At 32.2% G+C, this 25,055-nt stretch overlaps 1 protein-coding gene across 1 annotated transcript in view; it reads left to right on the top strand.

Annotated features, from left to right (window-relative positions):
* Positions 1-579: 579 nt before the first annotated feature.
* Positions 580-25,055, top strand: part of LOC126890525 (uncharacterized) — a 236,605-nt gene continuing 212,129 nt past the window's right edge. Inside the window, exon 1 of the mRNA XM_050659530.1 lies at positions 580-819. Coding sequence (XP_050515487.1) covers positions 765-819 — 55 coding nt within the window. The 5' untranslated portion in view covers positions 580-764. The remainder of the gene's footprint in view (positions 820-25,055) is intronic.

Below are 25,055 nucleotides of genomic sequence, written 5' to 3'. Positions count from 1 at the left end.
GCGAAAAGTCTCAGGTTTAAATTACTATGTACCATTTTAGTTTTTATTAAATTGGTGGATTCTGCATCTGAGACTCTTCAATTTGTTTTCAAAATTTATAAATTATTTTGCAATTTTCTAAACAACCAATAAGGATAGACATATTCAGCGAAAGCCATATTGAAGTTTTTTATACGATTTATGAGTTTCTTACTCTCAAATTTGTTTAAAATGCTTAACTTTTTGGTAATAGACGAAAAAAGCGAAAATTTACCGTTTTTTGATCTTCATTTGTTTATAACTATGTATATCATCAAAATCGGCTGCAAGAAACATATAGGTTATTATTGTAGAAGTCCATACTACTCAAAAATTTGGTTTAGGCCTGGAGGGGGTTGTGTCACCAACAGGATATTTTTTTCCTTATTTCTCTAAACTATATGCTAATAATCCCAAGTGGTTGAAAACTTCATTCCAATGTTGAATATAGAGTAAGACAAATATCAAAATTTAAATAAATTTAACGAAACAACGCAGGCGCCCGATTTGTAAACACATCCAACTCATGCCGGGATAGTCTTCATTCCTATCTGACGCTCGTCCAGACGCAGACAGACGCTAGACGCCCGAATCCGCATGAATATTACGCGTCGCCGCTACACCGAAAGACTCACGCTTTGTTTATGGTGCGAATCTACAGAGTGATTTACAAACATATGACAGTTGATAGTTTTTATGGAGAAAAGGAAATACAGTGATGTGATTTGGTGATAATATTTGGAAATATGACTGCGGTCTGGATATCGGAAGTGATTTTGGTATTAAGTGTTTTGTTTGGAGGTGAGATATTTTTTTATTATACATATAGGTATAAAATCTATACGCTCCCGATGAAGTTGAAGCTGTCTTCACTTGGAGCACCTTTTTGTGTGGGAAATCATCCCATTCTGAATTTGTTTTTACTGTTTTTGGTGTAACTTTGCTGTTTCCACTACTTTTCTCCATTGTTTGCTCTCTTAGATTATCCTTCCCAGATTTCTAATTTCCTTACTTCCTAAATCTTCTTCCACTTGTTGTCTCCATGTCAGTTTAGGTCTGTCGCTGGTTCTTTTACCTGGTGGTATCCATTTCGTTATAACTCTTAACGGATTGCTCTTCTCATTATACAGTGCGGTGGAATAAGTGTTACCCCCTTGTTAACTTGTTTATTTTAAGAATATAAGCAAAACGCTCGGACATGTCGATTTTTAAACTAATCATAGTATATTATAGCATCAATGTTTCGAACTTTACGCGATTCCTCTTCAGGTGACAGGCACAACTTTGATTTTTTTAAAAGGGAAAGTACATCATATGACACCTAATTTAAAAGCTTTTGACATACTGATTACAAAAATGTATAATACTTTAATCCTTTTTAAGGTGGTAGGCGCAAAATTTATTTTGAATTATTTTTAAACGCATTTATTTTTTTCTAATCCTGAGAAAACTAATAAGTATTTTTGAAAAATTTAAACGCAGAATGAAATATTACAATATTATCGAGGGTCAAACGTCACTGAGAACTTCTATAATAATTACTTTAATAAGTCAAAGTGGTGAAAAACAAAAAGAGAAAATTTAGTCTGATTTTTAATTTCAAATATCTCATTCAAAAGAAAGTTTTTGTTTATTCTAAGGGACCTTCAGTCTCGGTAATAATGTAATCTTTCATTCTGCGTTTAAATTTTTTAAAAATATTAATCAGTTTCCTCAGGATTCGAAAAACATATATGGTCGAACGAAATTTTGCGCCTACGCCCTTAAAAAGGATTAAAGTATTATACATTTTTGTAATCAGTATTTCAAAAGATTTTAAATGAGGTGTCACGTGATGTACTTTCCCATTTAAAAAAATCTGCTCATCTGCAATCTGCAAATGAATGCACATACTTTTTGGCTACTCTGTTTTCTTCATTTAATAGATTTTCATACTCCCTCAATATTACACGCCGTTCCTTCACCTTTTCTTCTCCACATGTCAATTTTCTTTCGTTTTCTTCCGATTCTTTATACATGTTTATTGTGTATTCTGCCTCCTCCATTTTGCATACTTCTTCTTCAAATAACACAGTTTCAATGGTATCTCTTTCGCCTTCTTTTTCTATTCTGATCTCTTCTTCTGGGCTTATATCTTCTTTTGAGGAATCCCAAGCTTCATTTTCTTGTATCAATCTTTTTTCTTCTTCTTCTTCTTTTGGGCTCATCTCTTTTTTCGCGAAATCCCAGGCTTCCTTGTCTTTACTTATCTTCTGCTGCTTTCTCCTATTTCTTCTCTGTCCTTGCTTCATTGCCAAATTCATTTCCACCGTTTGTTTTTTGTCTACATTATCCTTTTTCCGTTTCTCATGTTCCTTGTTCATTTCCAGAATGTTCGGTCCTTCTTCTTTTCCATCTGTGATTTTCATCGTGTTATTTTTGAAATCTATCACCACATGCTTTTCTGACAATTCATCCACTCCTACGATCATATCATGTATCATGTTCGGCATTATAACACATTGTAGTGCATAAAATTTCTTGCCCAATCGTATCCTTATTCGTATTCCTTCATTTATAGTTGCCAAAGTCCGTTTATTTGCGCCCACTAAATTTACCCTGGGAATTTTGTAAATTAAATTCGTTAAATCAACCTCTTCTATTAATTTCCTGTTAATCAATGAAATAATTAAATAATTAATTCATCAGTCTGTTTTTGTGATAATGTTTCGATTAGAGATTTAAACCATATTTTCTTGGAATGTAAAATTAACGAGAGATATATAAATCAATTATATTACAATTTACGACAAACACAAGTTCATTTTCCAATTAGTATAGAATATCTACTACGTTGTCATAAAATGAAAATATTTAAATTACTCATAAACTACTTGAAAGAAACAAATATAATCATTTAAGTGAAATACGTATAAATATAACAAAACCATGGACGTATAAATAAAGACGTCTTTATTTATACGTCCATGAACAAAACTAATAAATTGAGGTAAAAATAAAATAAAAATCTGTGGCTATCGGACTCGCATCCAAGCCATTTTTTCACACACACAGAGACAATGTAATTTCCGAACCAGTATCAATCATAATTTTAATAGGTTTCTCATTGATAAAACCATCTACAGATTTTAAATTTACTCCATTTCTTTTATCATTATTTCCTGCTAATTTAATAAATTCCTTCGGGTGACACAAAATTCCTGTTTGTTCTTTTGTGTTTAGTGAACGCCTTCGTGAAAAAACGCTTGCTGTTCTTCTTTGCTTCTTCTTTCGTCGCTTTGTCTCTCATCCTCATATTCGTCTATTTGCGTATTGTTTACCGCTCTTCTTTTTCTCTCGGTCTGTTGGACCCGTATCGGTTTCCACGATTACCCTGTTCATTCCTTCTATTATCATTTCTCTCTTCTTGATATGTGCGGGTGTCATTTCCATTTTGATTTTCTCGATATCTGTTTTCGTTCCATTGCCGATTTCTTTGTTCATAGTTTCCTCTTCCATTGTCTCTATTTTCGTTTTCACTCCTCGGAATAAATTCTCATCTTGTATAATCTCTCCTAAAGTTGTGTCTTCTATCTATATAGTCTCGATTTTCGCGTTGTCTATAATTTTCTTGCGATCTTCTTATTTCTCTTTCTCTCATTTTTGCTTTTCGTATTTGTAAGAATTGGCACAAACTGTCGATATCTTTGTAGTTTTGCAAAGTTATGTGATCTTCTAAGGTATCTTCAAAATGTATGGCTATTAGTTCTACTATCTGTTCGGATGAACAATTGTAGTGTAGGTGTTTTGCATTGTTGTATAATTGTAGCGCGTATGTTTGTTCTGAAATACCCATTCTATCATGGTACCTCCCATTTTGCAACTCCTTGTTTATTTCTAGCTGTTGTATTTTCCCCAGAAATAACTCAGGAACTTTTGTTCGAATTTATACCAATTGTCAAATTCTTCTTCTTTGCTATCAAACCATAAACTCGCCTCATCTTTAAGATGGTTCCTTATCGTTTCTTTGGCTGTTTCGAAGTTACCGATGTATTGTACATTCTTTTTTAAATTATTTATGAAAATTACTGGGTGTAATTTTTTTACATCACCGCCAAATCTTATTTTCATATCCTCTGTACTATGGATAATCGTTTCCCTTCTTTCTCCGAAATTTTGTTAATTCCCGATTTCCTCCATTTTTCTTTCTATTTCTCGCCTGTCCTCTTGTAATGCGTTTTCCAACTTATTTTCTAAATTTTCTAGTTCCTTTTTCTGGCAATTTGTTAACTCCTCCATTTTATTTTGAATTTTCATTTCTTGTTCTTTCATGTGATCCTTCATCTTGCATGTGATCTTTAATTTTCATTTCTTGTTGTTCTATCTCGTTTTTCATTATTGTCAAACATCCTTTTATTTCCTTTTCATACTTTTCTATGCGTTCCTCTATTTTCTTATTGTTCTCTTCTATTGCTTGTTTTGTTTCCTCTTGATTTTCTTTCATTACTCGTTTTGTTTCTTCCTGATTTTCTTGCATTTTTTTTATGTTTCTTCCTGATCTTTATCCATTTTTTGTGACTGAAGTTGCATCAGTTGTAATAATTTATCTATTCCTGATAATTCTTGTTTTTCTGATGCCATGATTGTTGTTTCGAAAATGTCTTCTTGTTCTATATGTTCTTCTTGTTCCAAATGTTCTTCTTGTTTTTTGTTTTCTTTGCTTTTGCTTCTGGTTGTTATCGACATGTAGTTAAAATTTATCCCCGTCTGATACGAAACTCGAAAATACCTTGTATGCTGTAGAGACGAAACTTTTTCTCTCAAAAAACAGACCCTAAATAGGAAGGGCCGTAAAATCCACACCCGTGGACCAAAATGGATGGTTGACATATGAATGCATGAGTATTTTCCTGAACATTAAGATGGGAGTTGGCCCAATTTTCAATTCAGTCAGATTTAGAAAATCGAAAATTTCGTGTATATATAGTGTCGCGTGTAGGGGAGTGTGGATGTGCGCCATAGGCGAGAACTGCCGTTCTCTAGTAATATACTGCAATATTTTGTTTAAATAATTTCTTAAGAGAAAGTTATTTATTTTTTGTTACAAACTGTTTTACCGTTCAAGGTTTGGATGAGGTTTTTTGCTGGTTCTATTATATCTATATCTACCGATCTTATTTATTAACCCATTCATTATTATTATGCCAACTTTCTGGCTAATACAATGAATGTGTTTAAATATTATAAATTGGTATATAAAAAACATAAATTTAGAAAATACTACAATCCGAGATTAATTTATTAAATTATCAAAATGTCGAGACCCAAAAGACTCCATTTTCAAACAAATAAATGTTTAAAAATAATAAAATCTTTGGATTTCTTAATTCGGAAACAGATTCTCTCTTATACCTATTCCCATCCTTCTAAAAATTCCAAGGAATAAAGGGTGATGAATGTATAGACATGGGGAGCTACATAGTTGCACTCCACAACATATCAATTCACCGAGGTAAAGATCAACAAATCTGCCTCCTAGTACTCGATACGTGAGTAAAACCGTAGGTAGATAAAAGGCATTATATTTAATTTCGATTCAGAAATCATTACCATCTTTCTATGGACCATTTCGAACTCTTTTGTTCTCATCAGGAAAGCAACTGTAATGATGCTCTGAATCGAAAAATACCTTTGCCATTCTTGCCAATTACAAAATATAATTAAGACGCTATAGCGACCTCTATTAACAAAATGTCGAAACCCAAAAGACTCCATTTTCAAACAAATAAATGTTTAAAAATAATAAAATCTTTGGATTTCTTAATTCGGAAACAGATTCTCTCTTATACCTATTCCCATCCTTCTAAAAATTGCAAGGAATAAAGGGTGATGACACGGGATTTATTAAATTATGTTACATACGATACTTTGTCAGAATTTGTCTATGTAAATTTTGTTTTGTTTTTTTTTTATTTCCACGGGACAAGCCCAATAAAGTTACAATTGTTTACAAATTTTGGAACAATTTAGTATACTAAATATAAGTCATATATATATATATATATATATATATATATATATATATATATATATATATATATATATATATATATATATAACACATAAAATATAATAGTTAAAGTAGAGTTAACATAAATAATATAAATTACATACAAAACAAATTAAAAACAGACTGGTAAAGGTGGACATAACAAAACAATTAAGAGGCAATATTAATTTGTTGTAAGTTGCGTATAAATTGGTTGGGTGTGGAACTAAAATTAAGCCTCTCGGTATTTTGATTTGCTAGACGTAACATTCTAGTTATAGGTTCATTGAGGCCATAATTACATCGATGAAATGGTACATGAAAAGTGGTTTCGACTGCATTTCGAGTACTGTATGAAGGAACTTTAAAACCAACCTTAGACAATAAATAATGACTATTTGCTGTACCATTTAACAAACTATATAGAATTTTCAAATCATGGTGATAACGACGTTCTTCCAGTGTATTGATATTTATAAATGCTCTAATTTCGTCATAACTGTAAAACCTGTTACTCCCAGTAATAGCTCTAATTTTAAATCCCAAAAACCTAAGGAATTTTTTTTGGACCTTTTCAATTTTTTCTGCGTAAACATTATAGTAAGGTGACCAAATACTACAACAGTATTCCAAGTAAGGTCTAACAAGAGAACAGTATAACAATTTTAGGGTATTGGGACTTTTAAAATCATAGCAGTTTCGTTTCATGAAGCCAAGCATCTGTAAAGCCTTTGAAATAATAGAATCAATATGATCTGCGAATTTTAGCGATTTGTCAAACAGTATTCCAAGATCTCTTATTGTATTAACACAATCTAGTGGTGTGTTATCAAGTTTATATTCAAACGGAATACACGTTCTACCTTGATAAAAACTAATTTTATGACAGTTTTTGACATTTAGCTCCATTTCGTTTTCTTTACACCAATTCTGTATTTTATTTAATTGAAATTGCAGATTTTCGCAATCGTCAGGACTAGATATTTTCGAAAAGATTTTTAAATCATCCGCAAACAAAAGCTTATCACAGTTTATATCTGCAATATCATTTATAAATATAATAAATAAAAGCGGACCCAGATGTGAACCCTGAGGGACCCCAGAACTGACAACTACATCCTGAGATAGACAATCCTGGATCCTTGCTGCTTGGCGCCTTCCTATTAGGTAGCTTTCCAGCCATTCAAGCAGTTTCCCATCTACTCCAGCAGCTTCTAATTTAGACAATAGGATGTTATGATTTACCCTGTCAAATGCCTTGGAGAAGTCTGTATAAACAGAATCAATTTGATACCCACCCTCCAAAGCACTTGACAACGCATTCAAATAGCAAAGAAGATTTAATTCCGATGATTTGTGTTTCTGAAAACCATATTGCTCATCTACTGGAAACAATTTGAAACATACCGAGAGGCAGTCGGACACTAAGCTTTCAAATAACTTAGGAATGGTACTTAATATAGAAATCGGTCTATAATTTGTAATGTCAGATCTACTACCAGCTTTATGTATTGGCGTTAAAAAACTTAATTTCCATGAATCAGGAAAGTAACCAGTATACAATGAAGAATTAAAAATTTTCCACAATGGTCTGGCCAAAATAAAACTGCATTTCTTCAAAACTATAGGAGGTATTTTGTCAGGACCAGCACCTCTGTTCACATCTAACGCCATCATCCTTTCATATACTTGAGATATTGTAATATTACATGAATTAATCGTTATATTGGTGGTGGGAGGTAAAACACGTTTACTGATTACTTTCTCAGAATAAACTGATGAGAAATATAATGCAAAAGCATTTGCAATATCACTTGGAGTTGTATAAGTGATATTGTTCAAAGACATTTCATTTGGTAAACCTGTCCTCGTTCGTTTTGAATTTATGAATGACCAAAACGATTTAATGTTACTATGAATGGAATTCTCAGTTTTTTCTATAAAGTTATTATGACAAGTTTTTGTTAGAGCTTTACATTTACTTCTAAGGCTCGAGAATGCATTATAATCATTTAGAGAGGAACTAACTTTAAATTTTAAATGTGATAACTTCTTTTCAATTACTAGTTTCTTTAGTTCTGGCGAGAACCATTTTGGAAACTTTTTTGTTGACATTATTTTTTTTGGCACAAAAATTTCAAAAGCACAGTACATGACTTCATAGAATGTATTTAACATTTTATCTAGACTTTGATTTTCAAGAATTTGATCCCAGTTAACACAAGAAAGGTAATCATTCAAGGCGTTAAAATCAGTGTTATTAAAATCCAAATAGTAAGAGCTGTTCAGGTTTTTTGAGCAGCCATTACTACAAAGAAAATCTTTTATGGCAATGTTCAAGGCAGGATGATGCCTATCTAATGGAACTATTTCCTCATCAGAAGCTATAACTTGAATAGAACTGTCATTAGCAAATATCAAGTCCAATAAAACCACACGAGAATTGGATATTGTGTTGATTTGAAATAAATTGTGAAAATTACATAGATTTGACAATATCCAAGCAGATTGAGTTTCATTAGGAGTACAATATTGACTAAAAGTAACATTGGAAGACAGTTCATCATTAGACCACATAATGTTTGGCAGATTAAAGTCTCCGAACAAAAATAGTTTGGAAGCTGGATACTTCTCACTAACTTCATCAACACTTTCACTGAATTCGGTATATACAGCTGGTTCCGCTTTGGGTGGAATATAGACAGTTCCAAATATTGCCATAGACTGACCACTGCCAATAGTAATAAACACCTGTTCAATATTACTGCTGCTTACAAAAAGGGCACTCGAGATTGACTTCCTGACCGCAATCAAAACACCGCCACCCCTAGTGTGGATGCTAGTTTCACTTGATCTATCTTTTCGGTACACAATGTAACTCTCCATACCAAGTTCAGAGTCTAGAAAATCAGCAGTCAGCCAAGTCTCAGTTAGAATAATTACATCATAGGAACAATGTGAAATATTTAATAAGAGAGTCTGAAGTTTAGTTCGAAGCCCATTTGTATTTTGGTAATAAACATTTAAGTTATTATGAGGCGTGCCACGTGGAGACTGACTTAGTTTTTTTGAACAATTTTGGGTATATTGTTAAAATATTTAATGGTTAAATTAAGTTCACCTTGGTCTTGTCTCTTTAATAATTCACTTCGAGTTTTACTAAAAAGCTCGCGTTGCATTTGAGTTTGATCGAGACTTATAAAGATTTTTTTGTCTTTGTTGGTATTGTGTCTATTTTTAAACACCATAAAAGCTTCTTGAGCAGAAGATAGTGTTAGTTTTAGTGGTCGATTGCCATTTTTATTTTTCTTACCCACTCGGATTATTTTTTTAACTTCAACGCTGGATGGGTTATCTACGATTTGAGTTATGAAACTCTTAACTTCTTGAACATCAGAGTTATGATTTGTTTCTGGAAAATTAAAAGTCATGAGATTATTTGCTCGTTTTTGCCTCCTGTATTTCTGTAATGTTTGGTTCAAACTTATGACTTACGATAAACTTACTGTAGTTTTGGTCTATAAATGAATAGTCATAAATAATGTAAATATCCTACCAGAAGATATATTAGCAATAACAAAAATCGAATATCGTATAATCGAAATACCTATCTGTGTATATGTGTCACTGTGATCTTCTTCATCAGTTTCTACCAATGTATAGTCCGTACAATATAGATACCGTTGCAAGTCATCCGCGTCACAGTATATATAGAGGTTCCACAGTAAAATCACTCCTCTGTCGGCGCTTTGATCTCAAGAAGTAATACCGGCAGTACGCCGGTATTACTTCAATTCACCAGTGGTTTGGTAATTCACCAGTGGTGGATACGGGTTTTCCCTGTTAAAATCCGTACGTTTCTATGCGACTAGCAATGCGAGAGTGGGGCAAAAGCGACTTAGCACATTGCGCGGTCGCCATGTGCGACTACAGATTTTACTTTAAATTTTTTGGAGAGTGGTTCTACTGTCCCTCTTTATACTGTGTCCGCGTCATAGACGTGACGCCACATGATACCAACACGAAATATGTACACATATTAGCAGAGGAATGTTAAGATCATAATAAATTGTATGAATAACAAATATATGGATAGAAAAGTAATCCTAACGTTTTGTTTTTATTGTATCCCTATGGACATTCGAGAATCTGGTCAACTTTGGAGCGCTGTAAAACCTAGTGATGGAGAGGAGTTAGAACGGGTAAATCATTTCAAGTACCTTGGCAGCTGGTTAAATGTAAATTGTGACTCTGATAAAGAGATAATAACTAGGATCGAAATATCACGGAAGGCTTTTATGACCTGGAAACCAGTTTTATGTAACAGACACCTGTCGATGAATATTCGAAAGAAGGTGCTGAAATGTTATGTGTGGTCTATCCTATTGTATGGTTGTGAGACATTGACGTTAAAAACCACAATGCTAAACAAAATAGAAGCATTCGAATTGTGGTGCTATCGACGAATCCTAAAGATATCGTGGGTTTCGCACATTTCCAATGAAGATGTTCTTCAAATGCTGAATTCAGAACGTCTGCTCATAAGCATCATAAAGAGGAGAAAAAACAGAATACTTCGGCCATATAATTAGAGGACCTAAATACCATCTGCTTGGCCTTATAATACAAGGAAAAGTGGAGGGAAAGAGATGGATTGGTCGAAAGAAACTTTCATGGCTGCGTACTATTAGACAATGGTGTGGCTGCACAGTAGAAGAATTATTTCGCGCAGCAGCCGATAAAGAAAGATTTCAGGAAATTGTAAACATGATGACGGCCAACGTCTGAATACAGACACGGCACATAAAGAAGAAGAAGAGAACCTAGTGGAAACTGTTCGTTGAAAAACCCTCTACAAAATTGCTATGACGTCATTTTATTGTAAAATGAACTAAAAAACTATTATACCCGCCAAATGGAAACTCCTTACAACATTTAAACTTTATAACTTTTTTGTTGGTTACTCGGCGATAAATATTAATCGAAATAAAATTGTAGAAAATTTAATTTGCTACATTTTATGTTTCATTAAATTTTCTGTAGGGTTGCTAATTTACGAGATACAGCACGAAAACTCTTTGCGCCCCTTTTTCCAAGATGGCGGCCGGGGGACAAGGGTGACGACCCCACAAACTTGAACCTAAGGTTCTACTGACCTCCCTACATATTAAAAAAATAAAATTGCGTCCTCTAAAGAACTCAAGATAAGGTTTAAAAAAATGTAATATTTCAATGGACTAAACGCTACAATCTGAAATGATTTAATTATGACACGAGAAGAAAGTCTTAAAGAAAAAGAATCCACTTGCTTTGTATTTATCTCAGACATTGCGAATGTAGTTGCTTTTCTAGAACTCCTTGTTAACCTATTAAAGAAATCTTTTATTTCGCAACATTCAGCAAGGGAAACAATTACCCAATTAGTTTTGTTTTTCACTCGCTTGAATATTGGATCCTCTAATTCCCTAGTGACAATGAACTACTCCTATAATAGATACTGCATGCCTTTATTTTCTTCGACAATGGAACGACTAAGAAATGAAATGGTTTTAATTTCAGGGGCAAGCAATTTTCTAATCAAAGAATAAAAATAACCAAACTAAGTGCTTGCTTTTTTATTATTTATTGCTGCTATAAAAGCCCGTTCACATGAAAAGCGTTTAAGGCGTGTTTACAACTACATTTATATTCTACATCCATTTAATTCAGACCGTTTACATGTTAACGCGCGTTTTATGAAACGTTCGTTGAACGCTGCATCAGCGCTCAGGCTTGCCATATGAAATTTCTGGAAATCCCTAGACGGAAGCTCCAATTTCCCCTAGAAATCCCTAACTCAGTTCACAAGCACAGAACATGTAATTGTTTACTATTCCGTGTATGATAGAACAAAAAAAAAAAAAGAAATTGACATTGTCAGCTGTCAATGTCAACAAAAAAAGAAGAAATTGTCCTTGTCAGCCGTCAATTTCAATAAAAAAAGAAGAAATTATCATTGTCATTTGTCAGCTGTCAATGTCAACAAAAAAAAGAAGAAATTGTCATTGTCAGCTGTCAATGTCAATTTGTAACAACATAAAAAGTCATCAAAGTTTAAGAAAACTGTATTGTTAAATTTGAATTCTACATGCTTAATCACTGCATAGTAGGTGGCGCTAGCAATAAATATAAAAATTATGTCACACTTTAATAATCCCTAGATTTCAAAGATAAATCGAGAAAAATCTCTTTCTTCACTGAAGCTCCAAAAAATCCCTTTCTTCACTGAAGCTCCAAAAATCCCTAGATTCGGGGAAAATCCCTAGACATGGCAAGCCTGTCAGCGCTCGACTGTTGTAAACGCGCGTCAGCTCGCACTTTGGTTTTCTGTGTTAGTGGCGTTCAGATGACCGTGCGCTTTTAATGCAGATAGACGTATTTAGGATTGTAAATAGCCAATATGCCAAAGCTTTTGATTGTGTAAATCACGACATTTTGATAAAAAATTAGATTTCTATGGAATTCGAGGTATTTCTTTGAATTGGATTAAATCTTACTTGGATAATAGGAAACAACTGGTTAGAGCAAATGATACAGACTCTAGTCTCAAAAATGTTGTATGTGGGGTACCACAAGGTTCAGTATTGGGTCCTCTACTTTTCCTTATATTTATTAATGACATCACTAGTTTAAAAATCCATGGAAAAGTTTTTCTTTTTGCTGATGATACCAGTATCACTTGGAGCAACTGAAATATCGCAACTCTTCATGCTACTATAATTTCTGATCTACTCACTATATAATCCTGGTCCGATTCTAATTTACTCTCTTTTACCGTAGATAAAACAGTAGCATTATCCTATAAAGCAGCTCTTCAACCCTTACGTCTTCATAACAGCCAGATCAGTATCGTTGATTCTGTAAAGTTTCTTGGTATTTTTTTAGACAGCGACCTTAAATGGTCCCTTCATATCGATGTGTTAGGCAAGAAACTATCCTCAGCTTGTTTGCAACAAGATATGTTTCGAAGGAAATAAATTTAGCCTATTCCAAAATAACATATTTTTCTTTGTTCGAGTCTCATCTTTGATATGGTCTTCCTTTTTGGGGTTCTGGTACAGCTGCCCAATTCGATGTTATTTTTAAGTTTGAGTTTGGCTTCAGAAGAACAACACATTGCAGAAGCTACTTCAAAGATCACAGGATTGTAACACTACCTTCTATACAGGGTGTTTCAAAAAAAGGTAACCCCGTCTCTAGGGTAGGTAAAAAACTGAAAAATAATTGGGGTTTACTTGGTAAAAAATTTTTGTAACGCCATCCGTTTTCAAGATACAGGGCGTCGAAGAAAAAAAATGTTTACGCATTTTTTACGATTTTTCCGAAACTACTGGCAACATTGTAATGAAATTTTATACGAATATGTTTTGGAAGCTGATACATCCCACGAATTTGTTTTTATATCTGATTCTCATAGAGGGCGCTAGTTACACGGATCGTACTAGTCAATATAACTTTTTTAAGAGTATAATTATTAATCAAAATTTCAAGTAAACTTAAACATCATTCAATTTTACACGAAAAAGGTACTCTTGGTAAAACTCGATACTGTGTACCGTTTTCGGAATATTTTGATTTGAAAATTATGAAGTAATAATTTATGCTGGTAGTAATAATGATAAAGTTCTAATAGGTATACCTCTATTTTCTCCAAGTGTGCCATGGAAATCTGACATTTATTGATTGTTATGACGATAAATCAACAATAATTAGGGTTTTTAAACTTTGTTTCAATTTTTCAATTTTCAAAAATGCGTAAAATTTTTTTTTCTTAAACGCCCTGTATCTTGAAAACGGATGGCGTTACAAAAATTTTTTACTAAGCAAACCCCAATTATTTTTCAGTTTTTTACCTACCCTAGAGACGGGGTTACCTTTTTTTTGAAACACCCTCTATATATTTTAGAAACTGTTTGCTTAATTCGTAAACATCTACATGTCGTTCCAGCAAGACCTAGACATGACTATTCCACCAGAAATTCTGTCCTTGACATCTATTTACCGATCCCGTTCAGTGAGTTAGTAAAGAAATCTATATTATATTCTGCAAAAAACTATACAACCATCTCCCTCCACAACTTAAATCTGCAACATCTTTCCCCAAGTTCCGTAAAATGACAAAAGCCTATTTATCTGAAAGACCATATTATTCAATAGCAGAGTTTCTTAACCAATAACTAAGATAACCACATAATTTAGGATTAAGTAGAATTTTAGTCTATATTTGAGTGTCATAAATATATGCAGCAGCTTAACATTAAATTTCTTAAGGTATATCATGCAAGTTGAATTTTTTTTAAATTATGCAATAGTTTGTTACTTTTTTTTGTTTCACTTCATTATATTTTATTTATATTGACGATTTATACAGGGTGTCCCGAAAAGATTGGTCATAAATTATACCACACGTTCTTGGGTCAAAAATAGTTCGATTGAACTTACTTACCTTAGTACAAAAATGTGCTCATAAAAAATTACAGCCCTTTGAAGTTACAAAATAAAAATCGATTTTTTTCAATATACCGAAAACTATTAGAGATTTTTTATTGAAAATGGACATGTAATATTCATATGGCACCATCTTAAACAAAAATATAGCGAAGTTTGTCCACCCCATAAAAATTTTATGGGGGTTTTGTTCCTTTAAACCCCCCAAACTTTTGTGTACGTTCCAGTTAATTCATTATTGTGGTACCATTAGTTAAATAAAATGTTTTTAAAACTTCTTGGCCTGTTAGTATTTTTTCGATAAGCCAGTTTTTATCTAGATGCGGCTTCTTTTTTAATATATTTACATAAAAAATTTATGAGAGTTTTGTTCCTATATAAACCACCCAAATGTTTGTGTACGTTCCAATTAAACCATTATTGTGATACCATTAGTTAAACACAGTGTTTTAAAACTTTTTTGCCTTTTAGTCTTTTTTTGACAAGTCACCTTTTATCGAGATGTGGCCTCTTTTTCAAAATATACCTAGAAATGTAAATTATAAATAAATTTTCAGATTATTAACAGGTCTCTACAGGGTGTAACAAAAATACAGGTCATAAATTAAATCACATATTCTGGAACCAAAAATAGTTCGATTGAACCTAACTTACCTTAGTACAAATATGCACACAAAAAAAGTTATAGCCCTTTGAAGTTACACGATAAAAATCGATTTTTTCCAATATATCGAAAACTATTAGAGATTTTTTAATGAAAATGGACAAGTGGCATTCTTACGGCAGGAACATTTTAAAAATAAATTATAGTTAAATTTGGGCACCTTTAAAAATTTTATGGGGGTTTTGTTCCCTTAAACCGCTCCAAACTTTTTTGTACGTTCCAATTAAATTATTATTGTGGTACCCTTAGTTACACAAAATGTTTTTAAAACTTTTTTGCTGTAACGTTTGTGTTTAAAAAGGGCTGTAACTTTTTTTTGTGTGCACTATTGTATATAGGTAAGTGAGGTTCAATTAACCTATTTTTGATCCAAGAATCTGTGGTATAATTTATGACCAATCTTTTTGGGACACCCTGTATAATTTTAGTAAATTATATTTGATATTGTTTTTATTTATGATTCTTTGTCTATGTAAGCTAATAGTTCTCCACTCTTCTCTGTTTTGTGCTATTTGGTGCCAGTTTCTTCCCATTTTTGCTTTGATGTTGTCTAACCATCGTTTTTGTGGTCTTCTACTACGGCTGTGCTCGCGTGGTCTCTAATGTACAATGTTTCTCGTCCACCTTTCGATGTTTTGTCGTGCCACGTGTCCTACCCATTTCCATTTCATTTGCGCAATTCTTCCAATTACACCTTATATCTTCGTCCTTCTTCGCACTTACCCATTTCCTATATGTTCCCTCAGAGATACAATACCTAGTTCGATCGCCCTCTGTGCTGTTCTCAGTCTATTGACTGATATCTCTAAGTGTCATGGTCTCCATTCCATAGTTCATAACTGGTAAAATACAACTGTTGAATAGCCGTTTCTTTAGATTTATTGGTATCTTTTTGTTTTTCAACCCGTCACTGAGTCTTCCCACTGCTGCCCAAGTCATTCGGATTCTTCTAGTTATCTCTGCCGTTTGATTCTATTTGCCTAGCTTGATCGTGTGACCTAGGTATATATCGCCAGTCTGGAATAAGAATGACGTAACTACAAAAATCCAAATTTTTCAGGAGAACAAAAACGATTTTTAAATATTTAAAACATGGATTAAATGGGGAATAATCGTCCAGGAGCAGTGGCGTACTGGAACTTTTCAAGCGGCCCGGTGATTTTATAGAAAAGCGGCCTCCCATCCTCATTTTACCTTCTATTATCAGGATGCTTTATTGGGTAATTAAAAAAACAAAAAAAAGCAAAAATATAAATTATTTTTGAATCAAACATAAAACTTTGAATTCAATGATTTTTTTCTTAATTTGCTATATTTTTTCATTTAAGAATAATAAATCTTACAAATAATAATTGGCATGTATGACAATATTGTATGCAGTAAGGCAGAAACCATAATTTCCTAAATAAATATAATATGAATTTGATGTAATTAAGGTACATGTAAAATAAAATTGAGAATTTTTCAATTATGTATGTATTAGGTTGCATTTTAGTAAATCAATTATACAAGAGAGTACAAATACAAGTACAGTTCAAATACTTTAATTTGACAATATTTAAAATGTTAATAGAACGCAATAATCTAAATATTCTTTTGCAATTATTTTATAAAATAATTACTTAACTCTTGATCAATAATTTCCGCATTAAAATAGATTTTTGAGCAAATTCGTCGATTATTTCATCATTTTTAAGCTCATACAAAGCTTCTTTTTCTATAGCTATTAGCATAAAAGTGATCTTGTGTTAAAGTACTTCTTAACCTATTTTTTATGTATTTCAATGTTGAAAAGCTTTTTTCTTTACTTGTGTCAATGAAAGAGTTAATAAATGCTTTATATTATACTATTTAAATTTGGATAAGCACACTGATATAAGTTAGACTTATGCAAAACAGCGTAACAGCAAGCTATACAATATTTACACTTTTTAGTACCACACGGAGGTGAGGTTTTCACGATATCAACATTGTCATTTGTTACTTCATGTTCATTATCACTTGGATTAATAATATCATCCTTCATATTTTATGTAGGCTGAACATATTCATCATTAACTCCATCTTCTATAATCTCATTATTTTGCAAAATCCTATTTTTAATATAATCCATTTATCAGCAAAATCCATGAGTTCTTCTCTAATTGCAGTCACAGATGATAATATGGTAGGATAAAACTTTCTTAATTTTTCAGTAAATGATTTAAATGCCATCAAAAGTATACCATTTTTTTATTGTATCAAAATTTCTAGGATGTAGAGTGCTTATATCATTATAAAACAATTTGATTTGTCTTGATCAAATCGTTTTTAGATACTTTCAATAATTCGGTCAAAAATGAGCAAAACGTTTTTCCATTTTTTAATTATGCAGAGTACATACATGTTTGACGGAAATTGGAAAAGCATAAATATACTTGTATGTATGAAAATAAATAATATTATCTGTAGCAATCTATTTATGTATATAGACTATAGAATCTTACTCATTTACTTAAACTGTACTACACAATTAACAAAAAATTTGATTTTTTTAAATATTTTATTAATATTATTAGCAAAATTAATCGATTAGACATTAAAAAAATTTTTTTTTGTTACATCTAAAAATTTTTGTGAAAACCTATTTGACCGGCCTCAAGAGGCCGCGGCCTCTCGGTGATTGCACCGATTCATTTATATGGCCAGCATGCCACTGTCCAGGAGCATCGGTATGGCATTAATTCTCACAATAATGGTTTTCATTTTTATCCCTACGAGTTTGAATTTTATTATCTTAATTTAATCCCCCCATTTTCAACCCTTTTACAGTTACGTCATTCTTCATTTAAAATTTTTAAATATTTAACATAGTGATTAAATAAAGAGTAACCGTCTGGAGCATTGGTATGGCCTTTATTCTTACAATGATGGCTTTTAGTTTCATCCCTATTGGTTCGAATTTCATTATCTTAATTTAATATCCCCATTTTCAACCCTATCTACAGTTGCGTCATTCTTCATCTTAAAATTATTCAGTACAAAAAAACTATTTTTAAATATTTATGTAGTATGCCGTTTATTCTTACAGCGATGCCTTTTATTTTCATCCCTATTGGTCCGAATTTCATTATCTTGATTTAGTCCCCCCATTTTCAACCCTGTTTACAGCTGCGTCATTAGTCATCTGAAACAAGGTCTAAAATGGTTCGTATTTCAATATCGACGCAACTACCCTGTAGTGACTTAGCACATAGTTACAGTTCTGTCGATTTTGTATCATTTTTAGACAGTATTTTAGAACTTAATTACGCAATAAACAGAAATTGACAAAATTTGCACTTACGTCATTTTTATTCCGGGCCGGCGATATACTTTCGATGTCACTTCCATCTAAGTCGATTCTGCTTGATTGTCATCACTTTTGTTTTATTTAAATTCATTTTATACATTAACCATTTTGGTACACGACAATTAGACCGAAATCATTAGACCGAAAGCACTAGACCGAATTAATTGGACCGAAAAGCACTTTTCCGAAACCTCACTAGACCGAAATGGTACATAAATTAAAAAATATTGCACTAAATTATGCTAAGATTTTGTATATCTGTCTTTTTGTTTATTGTATTTTTTCTGTATTATTTTATAATATACAGGGTGTCCCGAAAAGAATGGTCATAAATTATACCACAGATTCTGGGGTTAAAAATATGTTAATTGAACCTCACTTACCTATATACAATAGTGCACACAAAAAAAGTTACAGCCCTTTGAAGTTACAAAATGAAAATCGATTTTTTTTCATATATCGAAAACCCTTCGAGATTTTTTATTGAAAATCGACATGTGGCATTCTTATGGCAGCAACATCTTAAAAAAAAAATTAAAGTGCAATTTGTGCACCCCATAAAAATTTTAAGGGGGTTTTGTTCCTTTAAATCCCCCCAAACTTTTGTGTACGTTCCAATTAAATTAATATTGTGACACCATTAGTTAAACAAAATGTTTTTAAAACTTTTTTGCCTCTTAGTACTTTTTTGATTAGCTAGTGTTTATCGACCTATTTTGAATATTTGTCGAATCCACCACATATGTATTTGTATATGGTTAAGTACGATTATAGAGTCCTGTTAATAATCTGAAAATGTATTTTTATAATTTACATTTTTAGGTATATTTTGAAAAAGAAGCCATATCTCGATAAAAGGTAATTTGTCAAAAAAAGACTAAGAGGCAAAAAAGTTTTAAAAACACTGTGTTTAACTAATTGTACCACAATAATAGTGTAATTGGAACGTACACAAACATTTGGGGGGTTTAAAGGAACAAAACCCCCATAAAATTTTTATGTAAATATATTAAAAAAGAAGCTGCATCTCGATAAAAACTGGCTTATTGAAAAAATACTAAGAGGCAAAAAAGTTTTAAAAATGTTGTGTTTAACTAATGATACCACAATAATGAATTAATTGTAACGTATACAAAAGTATGGGGGGGGGGTTTAAGGGAACAAAACCCCCATAAAATTTTTATGGGGTGGACAAACTTCACTATAATTTTGTTTTAAGATGTTACTGCCATAAGAATGATACATGTCAATTTTCAATAAAAAATCTCTAATAGTTTTCGATATATTGAAAAAAATCGATTTTCATTTTGTAACTTCAAAGGGCTGTAACTTTTTTTATGAGCACATTTGTACTAAGGTAAGTTAGGTTCAATCGAACTATTTTTGACCGCAGAATGTGTGGTATAATTTATGACCAATCTTTTCGGGACACCCTGTATAGTCTGTGCAAATTGTTACTCTGTACAGTCTGATATGAAATAATTTTCACCCGTTAAACAAATTAGTGAAGGTAAAAATCAATTAAGGTTAGAGTGACGTTATAGTATATTAAGTATGGAGAACGGTAAGGGTTTTATACCGATCGAAGACAATTATTGTCTGAGATCGGTTACCCTTAAACTTCGACATGCTTATAACGTTTTTTGCACGATTGATACCATTATAAATTATAAAATTAAACATTTTCGTCATATTGACTAGTTTCATTCATTTTATCAAGATAGATACTTTGGTTGTTAGGTAGTAACTAGGGTGCATAACAACAATGGAGAATTGAGTTTTTATTTAGTTGTCAATAATTTTATGTACAATTTTGACTATTATAAATTAAAATATGAGCGAAAGTGAATTTGAAGAAATTTAACGGACTTGGGAAGAAGGGTGTTCCGCAATTATTCCCGAAAAATCCAAAATCCGTTATCAAAATACCTACCAAAGTTTTAAAAAATGGTGCGAAGGCAAGAATTTAAGAATCGAAGAAAAGACTCTATTGGCATATTTCGTTCAAAGACATATGCAGTTGAAAGCTCCTGGAAGCCTCTGGGCAGAATATTCAATGATTAAATCCACCGTTTTTCTTTATGATGGCATTGATATTTCCAAGTTTTCAACTTTGATCGCGTATTTGAAGAGAAAAAATGTTGGCTATAGGCCTAAGAAAGCGAGCATTTTTACACGGGAGCAATTTGAAAAATTTCTGAAGGAAGCACCGGATGAAGAATTTCTAGTTCACAAGGTAATATAAGCTAGTTTAGGTAAAAGAAATACTCTAATGAAGATTTTTTCATAATTTGTAGGTCGCAATGATATTGGGAATATCTGGTGCCTGTAGAAGAGAAGAGTTATATAATATTACTATGAATGACATCCAACAAACCGATGGTTTAATGATTGTAAAAGTACCCAATACAAAAACGAATGTCCAGCGTACTTTTACAGTCGTTTTTACTTTTTTTATCGTTTTACCAGACGATAAAATTCCATATTTAGAAATTCTGCAAAAGTATATAAAACTTCGTCCATTACAAGTAAAATCAAATCATTTGTTCTTAAGATACGCCAAAGGAAAATGTTGTGCTCAAGTAATAGGGAAAGCGACAATCGGGGGCTGGCCTTCTCAAATTGCCAAATTCTTAAATTTGCCTAATCCCGAGAACTATACTGGCCATTCGTTCAGGAGGACATCAGCAACGCTTTTGGCTAATAAAGGAGTTGATGTCCTCGGATTAAAGCGTCATGGAAGTTGGCGTTCATCGACAGTGGCAGAAAGCTATGTAGAAGATTCTCTTCAAAATAAAATAGATTGTGCCAAAAAAATATTGTGCAATACTAGTAATAAAATACAAATAATGTATGCGATTCTGCAGGAGTTTCTGTTAGAAGTGAAACCACAGCCCAAACAAATGGGATTTCATTAAATAATTTAACAAATTTTACCATAAGTTTCAATATTAATAAATAATTCGTTAGTTTTCTTTATTCTTTCAAAAAATAAATTAAAATTAAGATATTTTTTAACTCGACGGTAAGTGAATTACTTACCGTCGAGTTGGAGTACTTACCATCGAGTTGGATTACTTACCGTCGATTTGCTAGTAAATGTCACCTACTGACGTAAAATCTGTCACGGTAAACAGTCAAAAATGATCAATCGTGTAAAAATACCATTTTAACTGTTTCTAATAACCATACAAATAATATTTAGTTGTAATTACATATTGGTCTTATCTCTTTAACTGCGACAAGTAAAAATAAACAAAAAACAAAGCAAAAAACATACTCTAAACTCGCCAGTAGGTACTTTGTGCTGCCAGTCCTAAGCCTGAATAAAGGGTGAAGGCAAGTTGATGTTACCCTTGCTCAGATTACGATCCTGTTAGAGCACCCTGTATTATGTACCTAATGCTTTTCGGTCTCTTGCTTTTCGGTCTCCTACTGTTCGGTCTAGTGAGGTTCCGGTAAAGTGCTTTTCGGTCTAATGAGTTCGGTCTACTGCTTTCGGTCTAATGATTTCGGCCTCTTTACAGTAAACCAATATTTTTGTGTAATATAAAATAACCTATACTATTTTAGTTGTCACTTATAATGAGATCCTAGATAATAGATAAAAATTAAAATAAGATCATGGCAAAGAGTAAAACGTTGGATTTTATTTTGTCATTTAACCTTCCGATGACCAACCTTTTTTTGTTACACGGATGACCAAGGGGGGGAAAATGACCCCAGGTCAAAAATGTCAAAAAAGACAAATACGGACAGAACATCCATTTGATTTGTTACCCTTTCATTAAACTCTCATGCAAAAATCAGACTGCTATTACTAACCAACATGATTCCAGTCATTTGACATATTCTTTGTGTTTCACTCATTAAAATGCCCAGTTGGTAATAAACACCAGCTGGGCATTGCTATTAATCAACTTTATTTTGGTACGCGGGACCCAGGCCTATATATTATTAGGAGATCGTTGATATACAGTACTCAATTATCTAATGACAGCACTTGAAGTGCTGTATGATCAATTACAAATTGCTTCAATTATTGTTATTGAAAGAACGTTTGGTACTTTGAACAGGAGACTTTACATTTTAATATGTGGAATGAAATGCAAGTTACCTAAAAAATAATAACAGCTTGTTCAGTCTTACATAATAGTCCAGCAGTTAATAGAGAAAGCATTGATATACTGGCAAATGAAGATGCTGTTGATATTGACATAGATCAAGTTTTGGCAGTACTTTAGCAGACAAAACGTAGTGTTTTGTCGAAAAATAAACATTTGCAATCGCAAATAACTCGAAAAGTATTGACTAAATTAAAAAAATCTGTAGATCGAAAGTTGCTTAGTAATTCTGTAGAACGAAAGTTGCTAAGAAACTTGATTAGTAAATTTATTTATTTTCGGACTTATTTTAAACGCGCGGTTTCTCACTCCCAACTAGAGGTGACTGTCACCCCCCAAGTAAAAGCAAACATCGGCAAAAGTTCAACTTTAAAGTGGACGGTAAGTAGAATCTAAATTCAAATCGGAGTTGACCCTGAAAATTACACGGTATCGCCGTATTTCCCGTTCATTTACTGGGCTAATTATATTGGTTATTGATTTTAAGTATTTTATTACTATTAGGAGTTTGTTAATAAAGGGCCAAGCCAGATAAGATGATGAAAAATGCCCCCAACGCCCCAAAATGATGACCCAAAAATCGATTCGAATTTCATATAGGTCACGATTTAGCACATATAGAGAAACTAACTTTCTGAAATTTTTAGCCCCCTAGGTGGTCACGTGACCCACCTAGAGCTTAATTAGACTGTTTACGTTTTTATTTTTTATCCCAGCTGCATCGAGAGCTAGCGAAAAAGTTTAAATAAAAAAGTTGTAGGTTTCAAAGTTCTGTCCGAAAAATTTTATTTTTTTAATTTTTGGCGGTAAATTTAAATTTTAGAACGATTTTAACATTTTAAATGAATAAAAAAAAATAACTAAAACTAAAAGTAAAAGCGAAAAAATGCGGTTTTTTATTTTTAAAAGTACGTTTCACCAATTTTAAAAATCTGAAAAATTCTGAGTGAAATATTATGCAAAAATACACGTTAAATATTTTTTTCGTGAGAACGAATGTCTTAGCTATGTTTTATAATCACTTGAAATTTTTAAACAATTTAAAAAAAAATTTTTGGACGGAACTTTTGCAACCTACAGCTTTTTTATTTAAATATTTTCGCTAGCTCTCGAAGCGGCTGAGATAAAAAATAAAAACATAAAAAGCCTAATTAGGATCTAGGTGGGTCACGTGACCACCTAGGGGGCTAAAAATTTCAGAAAATAAGTTTCTCTATGTGTGCTAAATAGTGACCTATATATAAAATTCGAATCGAGTTGGGGGCATTTTTCATCATCTTACCCGGCTGCATCTAAACATTCCGTATATGTATTTGGAACCTAGGAGCTTCCTATTGGTTCGTTGCAGCACGCGGTCATATTTTAACAAATAGGCGGCCAGGTCCCAAACGCATATACGGAATGTTATTCTGTTCCAAATTCATATACGGAATGTTAAATATTCGTACACCGAAAAAGATAAGTTTTTATTAGAGTCTGCTAAAAGGAGATTAATTTTAAAATACTTGTTACTGTATTATTAAATAAAAATAAAACAATTATAGTATTTGGAACGTTATTTGGTGCGAAATTCATATACGGTATGTTAAATATTCGTAGAACAAAAAGACGATTTTTATTAAAGCCAGTTAAAATGAGACTGGTTTTTAATAGTTTATACATTTTATTATACAATTTTAATAGTATATTTAATGATGGTCATTATGAAGCGACTATAAGGGATACGAAACGAGCCACCTAGCGGCGAGTTTCGTATAGAGTACGAGCTTCATAATAATAATTAAATGCAAGTTGTATACACGATTTTTTCTATGATCGTTCACAAAAAAAATATATTCAACTTTATTAATTTTGTAACGCAAACAAATTAAGTAGTTTGTCAGTCTGACAGTTTGTTTACATATTGAGAACTGTCAAAGCGTATATATTTGACTCGCCATTGGTTACTGCGCATGTGCTACCTTTATTGAGAATGTCATATCGCAATTCTATTAGTTAAAAATCTGTATCATAATGAAGTTCATTATGATACAGGTAGTGACATCATAATTGATATATTATAGTATGGGAATAGAAAAATTATTGTTAATGTATTATTAAAGATTCATAAGGAAAAAGGTTTTCCTGTAGTTGGCTGTATACCATATAATACAAAAAAACGAATAAAGTCCTTTATAAAAGGTCTATATTTAAAATCTCTAAAAAGGGCTACATCACAGAACTAATTTTCGATTGGTTGACCAATCATCATCAGTGCTTTCCTAAAATGAATATAACCTTATAAAATGGTGCAAAGGTTTTAAAATTTTGACTACGGTTAGAAAAAGTTGTACGTTATACTCACGTGATCTTACATGCTAACCACCAAAATATTTGTAATTATGTAATATATGTAAATAAAAT

The sequence above is a fragment of the Diabrotica virgifera genome, chromosome 8 (genome assembly GCF_917563875.1).
Source record: "Diabrotica virgifera virgifera chromosome 8, PGI_DIABVI_V3a".
NCBI classification, from domain to species: Eukaryota; Metazoa; Arthropoda; class Insecta; order Coleoptera; family Chrysomelidae; genus Diabrotica; species Diabrotica virgifera.
Note: the sequence above shows the minus strand (reverse complement) of the source record. Positions and strands in the feature narration are given on the sequence as shown.